At 38.5% G+C, this 13,308-nt stretch overlaps 1 protein-coding gene across 2 annotated transcripts in view; it reads right to left on the bottom strand.

Annotated features, from left to right (window-relative positions):
• TDRD3 (tudor domain containing 3) overlaps positions 1–13,308 on the bottom strand; it is a 213,253-nt gene that overhangs the window by 63,158 nt on the left and 136,787 nt on the right. For both annotated transcript variants that reach the window (XM_036831839.1, XM_036831840.1), the window contains 2 exons: positions 10,069–10,225; positions 9,160–9,285 (listed from right to left, as the gene is read on the bottom strand). In XM_036831839.1, coding sequence (XP_036687734.1) covers positions 9,160–9,285; positions 10,069–10,225 — 283 coding nt within the window. The remainder of the gene's footprint in view (positions 1–9,159; positions 9,286–10,068; positions 10,226–13,308) is intronic.

Genomic DNA, 13,308 nt, shown 5'->3' with positions numbered 1-13,308 from the left:
ATCTACATTCTACATCCAACATTTGTTTTTCAAACAATGCATTATCTTTTCTTTGTCATCTAACAAAAGATTCCATTTTCATGAAATCTGTACACTTCAAATTTATAATAAAAGCGTTTTATCTCTGAGCTTAAAATTTTTTTTAAATGTCAATCAATTTCTTATTAATTTATTTATCTTTATATTCATTTTTGGCTTGTTGGGTCTTTGTTTCTGTGCGAGGGCTTTCTCTAGTTGTGGCAAGCGGGGGCCACTCTTCATCACGGTGTGCGGGCCTCTCACTATCGTGGCCTCTTTTGTTCCAGAGCACAGGCTCCAGATGCGCAGGCTCAGTAGTTGTGGCTCACGGGCCTAGTTGCTCCGCGGCATGTGGGATCTTCCTAGACCAGGGCTCGAACTCGTGTCCCCTGCATTGGCAGGCAGATTCTCAACCACTGCGCCACCAGGGAAGCCCTCTGAGCTTAAATTTAATTCGAAATATATCTGAAAGAGAAAACTAAATCTAAAAGAATATTTCCCTAACTTTTTGGAATCATATATTAAAATCTTACAATTCTAGAAAATATTTATCATATTCCGTACTTCAATTAAAAAATAAACATTTAACATGATTATATATTTCAGTATTATGTTAGTAACTAAAATATATCATACTAAGAAATATATCACAATGTGGGAGCATACTCACTCACTGTGCTCATTTAACCCTAACCATAACCACATATTATCATACAATGTGTAATATGTAGAGAAAAAAGAGATAGACCAATTTCACAATCAAAAAAAGTTATATAAAATTATATAGTAATTTCTCTAACATAACAATATGTTTTCATAGCTAAATCTGTCATCTAGTAAACTGAGGGAAAGAGTTTTGTGATATTGCCCATCATACAGTTAGAGGGCAAAATAAGCTTTAATATTTTCAGAATGCAACAATTAAAATTTTCTTTTGTTCTTTTGTCAAACAGGAAATTTGTAATTAAATAAATCTGTAAATACCCAGAGTAGACATTCACACTGTCAGTATATTATACCTTTTTTTTGTACAATTCCAAATAAAGTTTGGTGTTTTAAAAAGAAATCTACTTTAGGGACTTCCCTCGTGGCGCAGTGGTTAAGAATCTGCCTGCCAAAGCAGGGGACATGGGTTTGAGCCCTGGTCTGGGAAGATCCGACATACCACGGAGCAACAAAGCCCGTGTGCTACAACTACTGAGCCTGCGCTCTAGAACCCGCGAGCCACAACTACTGAGCCTGCACGCCACAACTACTGAAGCCCATGTGCCTAGAGCCCATGCTCCGCAACAAGAGAAGCCATTGCAATGAGAACCCCACTCACCGCAATGCAGAGTAGCCCCCGTTCGCCACAACTAGAGAAAGCCGGCACGCAGCAATGAAAATGCAGCCAAGAGGGGCAAGATGGTGGAAGAGTAAGACGTGGAGATCTCCTTCCTTCCCACAGATACATTAGAAATACATTTACACGTGGAACTGCTCCTACAGAACACCCACTAAACGCTGGCAGAAGACATCAGACCTCCCAAAAGGTAAGAAACTCCCCACGTACTTAGATAGGGCAAAAGAAAAAAGAAATAACAAAGACAAAAGAATAGGGACAGGACCTGCACCAGTGGGAGGGAGCTGTGAAGGAGGAAAGGTTTCCACACACTAGGAAGCCCCTTCGCGGGTGGAGAATGCGGCTGGCAGAGGGGGGAAGCTTGGGAGTCACGGAGGAGAGCGCAGCCACAGGGGTGCGGAGGGCAAAGCGGAGAGATTCCTGCACAGAGGCTCAGCGCCGAGCAGCACTCACCAGCCCGAGAGGCCTGTCTGCTCACCCGCCGGGGTGGGTGGGGGCTGGGAGCTGAGGCTCGGGCTTCAGTCAGATCGAAGGGAGAGGACTGGGGTTGGCGGCGTGAACATAGCCTGAAGGGGTTAGCTCACCACAGCTAGCCGGGAGGGAGTCCGGGAAAAGGTCTGGAGCTGCCGAACAGGCAAGAGACTTTTTCTTGCCTCTTTGTTTCGCGGTGCGCAAGGAGAGGGGATTCAGAGCGCCGCCTAAATGAGCTCCAGAGACGGGCGCGAGCCGCGGCTATCAGCGCGGATCCCAGAGGCGGGCGCGAGCCACGGCTATCAGTGCGGACCCCAGAGACGGGCATGAGACACTAAGGCTGCTGCTGCCGCCACCAAGAAGCCTGTGTGCAAGCACAGGTCACTATCCACACCGCCCCTCCCAGGAGCCTGTGAAGCCCGCCACTGCCAGGCTCCCGTGATCCAGGGACAACTTCCCCGGGAGAACGCACAGCGCGCCTCAGGCTGCTGCAACGTCACGCTGGCCTCTGCCGCCACAGGCTCGCCCTGCATCCGTACCCTTCCCTCCGCCCCGCCTCGCCTGAGTGAGCCAGAGCCCCCGAAGCAGATGCTCCATTAACCCCGTTCTGTGTGAGCAAAGAACAGACGCCTTCAGGCGACCTACACGAAGAGGCCGGTCCAAATCCAAAGCTGAACCCCAGGAGCTGTATGAACAAAGAAGAGAAAGGGAAATCTCTCGCAGCAGCCTCAGAAGCAGCGGATTAAAGCTCCACAAACACCTTGATGTACCTGCATCTGTGGAATACCTGAATAGACAAAGAATCATCCCAAATTCAGGAGGTGGAATTTGGGAGCAGGATATATTAATTTTTCCCCTTTTCCTTTTTTTGTGAGTGTATATGTGTATGCTTCTGGGTGAGATTTTGTTTGTATAGCTTTGCTTTCAACATTTGTCCTAGGGTTCGGTCTGTCCGTTTTTTTTTTTTGTACTTAAAAATTTTTTTTTCTTAATAAATGTTTCCTTAATAAGTTTTTCTTTATTTTCTATTTTTAAAAATTAAAAAACATTTTTTCGTAATAAGTTTTTTCATATTTTTTATTTTAAAAAAGTAAAAAAATTTTTTTCTTAATAAATTTGTTACTTAATAATTTTTTTCTTCTTTTTTATTATAAAAAATTAATATTTATTTTAAAAAATTAAAAAAAAATTTTTTTCTTAACAAATTTTTTCTTAAAAATATTTTTTCTTGTTTTTTATTATAATAGCTTTATTTTATTTTTTCCTCTTTCTTTCTATTTTTTCTCCCTTTTATTCTGTGCCGTGTGGATGAAAGGCTCTTGGTGCTCCAGCCAGGCATCAGGGCTGTGCCTCTGAGGTGCGAGAGCCAACTTCAAGACACTGATCCACAAGAGAACTCCCACCTCAACGTAATACCAAATGGCGAAAATCTCTCAGAGATCTCCATCTCAACATCAAGACCCAGCTTCACTCAACAACCAGCAAGCTACAGTGCTGGACACCCTATGCCAAACAACTAGCAAGACAGGAACACAGCCCCATCCATTAGCAGAGAGGCTGCCTAAAATCATAATAAGGCCACAGACACCCAAAAACACACCACCAGATGTGGACCTGCCCCCCAGAAAGACAAGAACTAGCCTCATCCACCAGAACACAGGCACTAGTCCCCTCCACCAGGAAGCCTACACAACCCACTGAACCAACCTTAGCCACTGGGGACAGATACCAAAAACAACGGGAACTATGAACCTGCAGCCTGTGAAAAGGAGACCCCAAACACTGTAAGATAAGCAAAATGAGAAGACAGAAAAACACACAGCAGATGAAGGAGCAGGGTCAAAACACACAAGACCTAACAAATGAAGAGGAAATAGGCAGTCTACCTGAAAAAGAATTCAGAATAATGATAGTAAAGATGATCCAAAATCTTGGAAATAGAATGGAGAAAATACAAGAAACGTTTAACAAGGACGTAGAAAAACTAAAGAGGAACCAAGCAACGATGAAAAACACAATAAATGAAATTAAAAATACTCTAGACAGGATCAATAGCAGAATAACTGAGGCAGAAGAACGGATAAGTGACCTGGAAGATAAAATAGTGGAAATAACTACTGCAGAGCAGAATAAAGAAAAAAGAATGAAAAGAACAGAGGACAGTCTCAGAGACCTCTGGGACAACATTAAACGCACCAACATTCGAAATATAGGGTTCCCAGAAGAAGAAGAGAAAAAGAAGGGGACTGAGAAAATATTCGAAGAGATTATAGTTGAAAACTTCCCTAATATGGGAAAGGAAATATTTAATCAAGTCCTGGAAGCACAGAGAGTCCCATACAGGATAAATTCAAGGAGAAACATGCCAAGACACATATTAATCAAACTATCAAAAATTAAACATAAAGAAAACATATTAAAAGCAGCAAGGGAAAAACAACAAATAACACACAAGAGAATCCCCATAAGGTTAACAGCTGATCTTTCAGCAGAAACTCTGCAAGCCAGAAGGGAGTGGCAGGATATACTTAAAGTGATGAAGGAGAAAAAACTACAACCAAGATTACTCTACCCAGCAAGGATCTCATTCAGATTTGATGGAGAAATTAAAACCTTTACAGACAAGCAAAAGCTGAGAGAGTTCAGCACCACCAAACCAGCTTTACAACAAATGCTAAAGGAACTTCTCTAGGCAAGAAACACATGAGAAGGAAAACACCCACAATAACAAACTCAAAACATTTAAGAAAACGGGAATAGGAACATACATATCGATAATTACCTTAAATGTAAATGGATTAAATGCTCCCACCAAAAGACACAGACTGGCTGAATGGATACAAAAACAAGACCCATATATATGCTGTCTACAAGAGAGCCACTTCAGACCTAGAGACACATACAGACTGAAAGTGAGGGGATGGAAAAAGATATTCCATGCAAATGGAAAGCAAAAGAAAGCTGGAGTAGCAATTCTCATATCAGACAAAATAGACTTTAAAATAAAGACTATTACAAGAGACAAAGAAGGACACTATATAATGATCAAGGGATCGATTCAAGAAGAAGATATAACAATTGTAAATATTTATGCACCCAACATAGGAGCACCTCAATACATAAGGCAAATACTAACAGCCATAAAAGGGGAAATCAACAGTAACACTATCATAGTATGGGACTTTAACACCCACTTTCACCAATGGACAGATCATCCAACATGAAAATAAATAAGGAAACACAAGCTTTAAATGATACATTAAACAAGATGGACTTAATTGATATTTATAGGATATTCCACCCAAAAACAACAGAATACACATTTTTCTCAAGTGCTCATGGAACATTCTCCAGGAGAGATCCTATCTTGGGTCACAAATCAAGCCTTGGTAAATTTAAGAAAATTGAAATTGTATCAAGTATCTTTTCCGACCAAAACGCTATGAGACTAGATATCAATTACAGGAAAAGATCTGTAAAAAATACAAACACATGGAGGCTACACAATACACTAATTAATAACGAAGTGATCACTGAAGAAATCAAAGGGGAAATCAAAAAATACCTAGAAACAAATGACAATGGAGACACGACGACCCAAAACCTATGGGATGCAGCAAAAGCAAATATAAGAGGGAATTTTATAGCAATACAAGCCTACATCAAGAAACAGGAAACATCTCGAATAAACAACCTAACCTTGCACCTAAAGCAATTAGAGAAAGAAAAACAAAAAAACCACAAAGCTAGCAGAAGGAAAGAAATCATAAAGATCAGATCAGAAATAAATGAAAAAGAAATGAAGGAAACAATAGCAAAGTTCAACAGAACTAAAAGGTGGTTCTTTGAGAAGATAAACAAAATTGATGAACAATTAGCCAGACTCATCAAGAGAAAAAGGGAGAAGACTCAAATCAATAGAATTAGAAATGAAAAAGGAGAAGTAACCACTGACACTGCAGAAATACAAAAGATCATGAGAGATTACTACAAGCAACTCTTTGCCAATAAAATGGAGAACCTGGAAGAAATGGACACATTCTTAGAAATGCACAACCTGCCGAGACTGAACCAGGAAGAAATAGAAAATATGAACACACCAATCACAAGCACTGTAATTGAAACTGTGATTAAAAATCTTCCAACAAACCAAAGCCCAGAACCAGATGGCTTCACAGGCGAATTCTGTCAAACATTTAGAGAAGAGCTAACACCTATCTTTCTCAAACTCTTCCAAAATACTGAAGAGGAAGGAACACTCCCCAACTCATTCTACGAGGCCACCATCACCCTGATACCAAAACCAGACAAAGATGTCACAAAGAAAGAAAACTACAGGCCAATATCACTGATGAACCACAGATGCAAAAATCCTCAACAAAATACTAGCAAACAGAATCCAACAGCACATTACAAGGATCATACACCATGATCAAGTGGGGTTTATTCCAGGAATGCAAGGATTCTTCAATATACGCAAATCAATCAACGTGATACATCATATTAACAAACTGAAGGAGAAAAACCATATGATCATCTCAATAGATGCAGAGAAAGCTTTCGACAAAATTCAACACCCATTAATGGTAAAAGCCCTGCACAAAGTAGGCATAGAGGGAACTTTCCTCAACATAATAAAGGCCATATATGACAAACCCACAGCCAACATTGTCCTCAATGGTGAAAAACTGAAACCATTTCCACTAAGATCAGGAACAAGACAAGGTTGCCCACTCTCACCACTATTATTCAACATTGTTTTGGAAGTTTTAGCCACAGCAATCAGAGAAGAAAAAGAAATAAAAGGAATCCAAATCAGAAAAGAAGAAGTAAAGCTGTCACTGTTTGCAGATGACATGATACTATACATAGAGAATCCTAAAGATGCTACCAGAAAATTACTAGAGCTAATCAATGAATTTGGCAAAGTAGCAGGATACAAAGTTAATGCACAGAAATCTCTTGCATTCCTATACACTAATGATGAAAAATCTGAAAGTGAAAATAAGAAAACACTCCCATTTACCACTGCAACAAAAAGAATAAAATACCTAGGAGTAAACCTACCTAAGGAGACAAAAGACCTGTATGAAGAAAACTGTAAGATACTGATGAAAGAAATTAAATATGATAGAAATAGATGGAGAGATATACCATGTTCTTGGATTGGAAGAATCAACATTGTGAAAACGACTATACGACCCAAAGCAATCTACAGATTCAATGCAATCCCTATCAAACTACCACTGGCGTTTTTCACAGAACTAGGACAAGAAATTTCACTATTTGTATGGAAACACAAAAGACCCCAAAGAGCCAAAGTAATTTGAGAAAGGAAAATGGCAATGGAGGAATCAGGCTCCCTGACTTCAGACTATACTACAAAGCTGCAGTAATCAAGACAGTATGGTACTGGCACAAAAACAGAAATATACATCAATGGAACAGGATAGAAAGCCCAGAGATAAACCCATGCACATATGGTCACCTTATCTTTGAAAAAGGAGGCAAGCATATACAGTGGAGAAAAGACAGCCTCTTCAATAAGTGGTGCTGGGAAAACTGGACAGCTACATGTAAAAGTATGAAATTAGAACACTCCCTGACACCATACACAAAAATAAACTCAAAATGGATTAAAGACCTAAGTGTAAGGCCAGACACTATCAAACTCTTAGAGGAAAACAGAGGCAGAACACTCTATGATATAAATCACAGCAAGATCCTTTTTGACCCAACTCCTAGAGAAATGGAAATAAAAACACAAATAAACAAATGGGACCTAATGAAACTTCAAAGCTTTTGCACAGCAAAGGAAACCATAAACAAGACCAAAAGGCAACCCTCAGAATGGGAGAAAATATTTGCAAATGAAGCAACTGACAAAGGATTAATCTCCAAGATTTACAAGCAGCTCATGCAGCTCAATAACAAAAAAACAAACAACCCAATCCAAAAATGGGCAGGAGATCTAAATAGACATATGTCCAAAGAAGGTATACAGATGGCCAACAGACACACGAAAGAATGCTCAACATCATTAATCATTAGAGAAATGCAAATCAAAACTACAATGAGATATCATCTCACACTGGTCAGAATGGCCATCATCAAAAAATCTAGGGGCTTCCCTGGTGGTGCAGTGGTTGGGAGTCTGCCTGCCAATGCAGGGGACACGGGTTCGTGCCCTGGTCTCGGAGGATCCCACATGCCGCGGAGCAACTGGGCCCGTGAGCCAGAATTACTGAGCCTGCGCGTCTGGAGCCTGTGCTCCGTAACAAGAGAGGCCGCGATAGTGAGAGGCCCGTGCACCACGATGAAGAGCGGCCCCCACTTGCCACAACTAGAGAAAGCCCTCGCACAGAAACGAATACCCAACACAGCCATAAAATAAATAAAAATAAATAAATTAAAAAAAAAAATCTAGAAACAATAAATGCTGGAGAGGGTGTGGAGAAAAGGGAACCCTCTTGCACTATTGGTGGGAACGTAAATTGATACAGCCACTATGGAGAACAGTATGGACGTTCCTTAAAAAACTACAAATAGAACTACCATACGACCCAGCAATCCCACTATTGGGCATATACCCTGAGAAAACCATAATTCAAAAAGAGTCATGTACCAAAATGTTCATTGCAGCTCTATTTACAATAGCCAGGACATGGAAGCAACCTAAGTGCCCATCATCGGATGAATGGATAAAGAAGATGTGGCACACATATACAATGGAATATTACTCAGCCATAAAAAGAAATGAAATGGAGGTATTTGTAATGAGGTGGATGGAGTTAGAGTCTGTCATACAGAGTGAAGTAAGTCAGAAAGAGAAAAACAAATACAGTATGCTAACACATATATATGGAATCTAAGGAAAAAAAAAAAAAAGGTCATGAAGAACCTAGTGGCAAGACGGGAATAAAGACACAGACCTACTAGAGAATGGACTTGAGGATATGGGGAGGGGGAGGGGTAAGATATGACAGGGTGAGAGAGTGGCATGAACATATATACACTATCAAATGTAAAATAGATAGGTAGTGGGAAGCAGCCACATAGCACAGGGAGATCAGCTCGGTGCTTTGTGACCACCTAGAGGGGTGGGATAGGGAGGGTGAGAGGGAGGGAGATGCAAGAGGGAAGAGATATGGGAACATATGTATATGTATAACTGATTCACTTTGTTATAAAGCAGAAACTAACACACCATTTTAAAGCAATTATACTCCAATAAAGATGTTTAAAAAAAAAAAAAAGAAAATGCAGCCAAAAATTAATTAATTAATTAATTAATTAAATAAAAAGAAATCTACTTTAAGTTGGCCTACCTTCCACACTCAAAGTCCCCATTTTAGATTCCAAGAAGTCAAATAATGTGCTTGGTGCTGATGGCCTTGCATTTCCCAGTTCCTCTTCATCTTCAGATCTTATTCGCCCCCTGCCTTTTCCTTTACCTTAAGAAGTAAAGGAAGACATATACATTATACATGCAAAAACAAAAGAAGAATATACACTAAAATATAGTCAGCAGACATCTTAAGTAGAACTTTATATATATATTTCTTTTCATATTTTTCTGTATATTCTACATCCATTATAACAAAAATGTTTTTAAATGACTATAAGAAGTAGCACCTTTAATCCTGTAAATGATCTATCTGGAAATTTGAATTTGTTCATGTAAATTATCTTTTAAGGAAAATAAATCATTTTTATAAGATTTTTTTTAACCAGTTTTTTTTTTTTTTAATTGAAGTATAGTTGATTTACAATGTTGTGCCAATCTCTGCTGTAGAGCAACCACTTATTTTTTTAAAAGAATACAGGATTGGGACTTGAAAAATCACATAATACATTTGACCATACAATAATTTTAAAATAACATTAAATAAAAGTCATGTTCCTGTTAATTATTAAAAGTTTATAGACTAATTAGTCATTTACACAAATGGCCTAGTTGTAGAAATAGTTAATAGAGCTAGTTACTTTATATTTTCTGTATTATTCATGACCTTGTTAAGTAAGGTATTAGACCTACTTTATATAAAGATGAAGACAATGAGACTAAGAATAACCTACATAAGTCTCTGTGGTTCCCAAACTGCTGCTCCTTCCACTTACCATAATGGTAAATGAAGTTATAGCCTTCACAGCAACAAAACCCAGGCTTTGTCGACAACATATATTTCTCTGAAAATCAAATAATACTGTCAGGCACATTGCTTAATGAATTATACCTCTCAGAGGTGGACCCGTAACAGGTTTCTGTTTATTGCTGTTAAGAAGTACATTCAGTGCTGCTTCTAAGTTGTTGCCATTATCCATGAGAGCTTGCCTTGATGCTTCTTTACTAAAGCCCATTTCTGTTATGTGCCTCAGAGCCTTCTCATCAACCTGTAAGGAACAAAGAGAAAAGTTATGCTGATAGTCAATAAACAAGCAAGTTATAAGTTTTTAACTACATACTGTTTTTTAACTAAAAATTACATCTGATGTTTATGGAAAAAATGTGATATTAATACATCACTTGCTGTTTTTTCATACCAATAGTCAAGGAAGGATCTGTGATATGCGGGGTTGTGCCTTGAGTACTTTCTCTGTACCATTACAAATGTAAAACAAACAAAAAAGAAATTTTATATGTCAGAATAAGGCTTTTGAAAATAATACAGGCAGTGAAAACTACCCAATGAAAAATTTTCATGGTTGATACTTCTCTGTCCTAAGGAAGTGCAATTTATATAGCACCTCTCCAAAAATGCAAAGTATAAAAAGAGGCTAACAAAATGGTACCATCTCAGTAGCTTGTTTTTTTTCCTACTCTCTATTGTTTCAGTACTCTGCTCTATATTTATTAGCAATACTATCTATGAAGCTTTGACAGCCTGTACCCCAAATAAAAAATCTACTTTACAAATGTCAGAACCCCAAATCTTGAAAAATCTAGACCTGAGTAGAATTAAAGGACTGTTTAAGTAACATAAACATATCCCATGAAGAAATTTACTGAATCATAACCAGCCGAGGAATACATAACTAACTTTTATACATTTAAGAGTTAAGATGGATAGGCTTTAAGATAGCATTACACATGGCATGCATGGTGCAGACAGCTACTCTGATACCCATGTAGACGTTGTTAAAAGCACAGCACTTTTTTTAAAATCCTGTTTTTAAAACCCTGACTTTTTTCAAACCCTGGTTTTGTGACTTCCAAACACAAAATCCTTTCTAAATATAGTAGCAACTATCAACAGATCAGAGTTGACACATAAGAGAAAATTTACATCCCTGCTGTAGATATGCTGAAGTAAATGTAAAAAGGACTGGACATTAAAACTATAATTCATCCTTCTTATTCAAAAACATATCTAAATGTAAAAAAAAAATCCTTCCAAAGCCTTTCCCTCTCCCAATTATCTCCCAAGTAAATATCTAATTAAGAATATTGTCCCATACATAGAATTTAACCAAACACACTCAAGAATCAATTAATATTCAACCTTGGTATAACTTATTGTACCTTTCTTGTTAACATGATTTGCAGTTAACCAGTTAACTCTCATTCAGTGTTGTTGGCAGGGCCATGCTCTCTTTGACAGATTTAGGGAAGAACCTTCCCTGCCTCTTCTAGTTTCTGTTGTTTGCTGGCAATCCTGGGCATTCCTTAGCTTATAGATGTATCACTCCAGTCACACAGCCATCTTCTCACTGTGTGTCTTCAGGTCAACTTCCCTCTGTAAGTGTCTACCTCTGTGTCTAAATTTCCCCTCTTTATAAGGAGATTAAATTAGGGTCATATTGGCTTAGGGCCCAACCTAATGACCTCTTTTTAACTTGGTATCTCTGCAAAGATCTCGTTTCCAAAGAGAGTCAGTCACATTTTAAGGTACTGGTGGTCAAGACTTCAAGCTATCTTGTTTGTGGGGGCGGGGGGGGGGGGCGCGGGAGTGATGGATGGGACACAATTCAACCTATTATACCACCTATTATCAAAAATTATTTTAAGAACCTGTCAACTGACATCCCAATCAAGTCCTCTTTCAATTGTTGAAAATAAAGAACTGAATATCATGCAACATGCAAAAGAACAGGGTTCCTGGTCATTAAAATTTCAAACTGTCCTTTTGATAGTCTCCTTCATTCTTAAATGACAGTTTTTCTGAATATAGAATTACAGGTGAACAGTTTTTTTTCTTTCCATACTTTCAATATATCACCCCACTGCTTCCTTGCCTCCATACTTTCTGATGAAAAATTGGCCATTTATTTATTGAGGATCCCTTGTATTTGACGAGTTGCTTCTCTCTCACTGCTTTCAAGATTTCCTCTGTCTGTAGCTTCCAACACTTGATTATGTGTCTTGGTGTGTCTCTGAGTTTATCCTATTGGAGTTCACTAAGCTTCTTAGATTTGTAGATTTCATCAAATTTGGGAATTTGGGGGCATTAGTTCTTCAAATATTTTTTCTGTCCCTTTTTCTCTTCTATTGGGAAGAGAACATACACAACGTAATGTGTATGTTGGTACATTTGATGGTACCTCATAGGTCCCTTAGGCTCTATTTTTCTTCATTTTTTTCTCTTTCTGCATCTTAGACTGGGTAATTTCAATTACCCTATATTAAAGTTCACTGATTCTTTCTTCTGCCTGCTCTAGTCTGATGTTGACCCTGACTAATGAAATATTTATTTCCACTACTGTACTTTTCAGTTCCAGAATTTCTATTTTATTTTTATAATTTATCTTTATTGATATTCCCTACTTGTTCATATATTGTTCTCCTGATTTCTTTTAGCTCTTTGTCAATGGTTCCTTCACACCTCTGAGCATTTCTAAGACAGTTAATTTAAGTTCTTGTTTAGTAAGCCCAATGCCTGAGCTTCTTCAGGGATAGTTTCTTTCAATTTCTTTTTTTTCCTATGAGTGGATCATACTTTCCTGTTTTATGGTATGCTTTATAATTTTCTGTTGAGAACTGAAAATTCTGAATACTGTATTGATAGTAATTTTGGAAATCAGATTCTCCCTCCTCCTCAGGGACTGCTGTTGTTACTTAATGAAGACTGCAGCTGTAAGTTTGTTTAGTAACTTTTCCAGATTTTCTTTTGTAAGGATTTTATTCCTTGTGATATGTGATCACTGGAGTCTTTGTTCCATTATCTCCCTGGTCAGCCAGTGACCAGCCTCTTTCTTCATTAATCACCACTCTGTAGGCTGCAAGAGTTTGACTTGACTCCAGAGTTGTAAAATAGTTGCTTCAGACAATGTTTGTCAGCTTAAGAGTTGTTTTGGTGGACAGCCCAATTCCTGGAGCTTTCCATTCTGCCATCTTTGTGATATCACTCCCTTCATATGTTTTTACTCCTCACAACAATCCCAAACTGCTGGTCTTTGGTGTTCTACGGCAAGACATCCCCAGACGAGGGTTCTCAATTCACTCAAGTTTAAGAGCTTCTTGAGTTAGAGACTGTGTA

This window comes from Balaenoptera musculus, chromosome 18 (genome assembly GCF_009873245.2).
Source record: "Balaenoptera musculus isolate JJ_BM4_2016_0621 chromosome 18, mBalMus1.pri.v3, whole genome shotgun sequence".
Taxonomy (NCBI): domain Eukaryota; kingdom Metazoa; phylum Chordata; class Mammalia; order Artiodactyla; family Balaenopteridae; genus Balaenoptera; species Balaenoptera musculus.
This window is presented reverse-complemented; position numbering and strand designations above follow the sequence as displayed.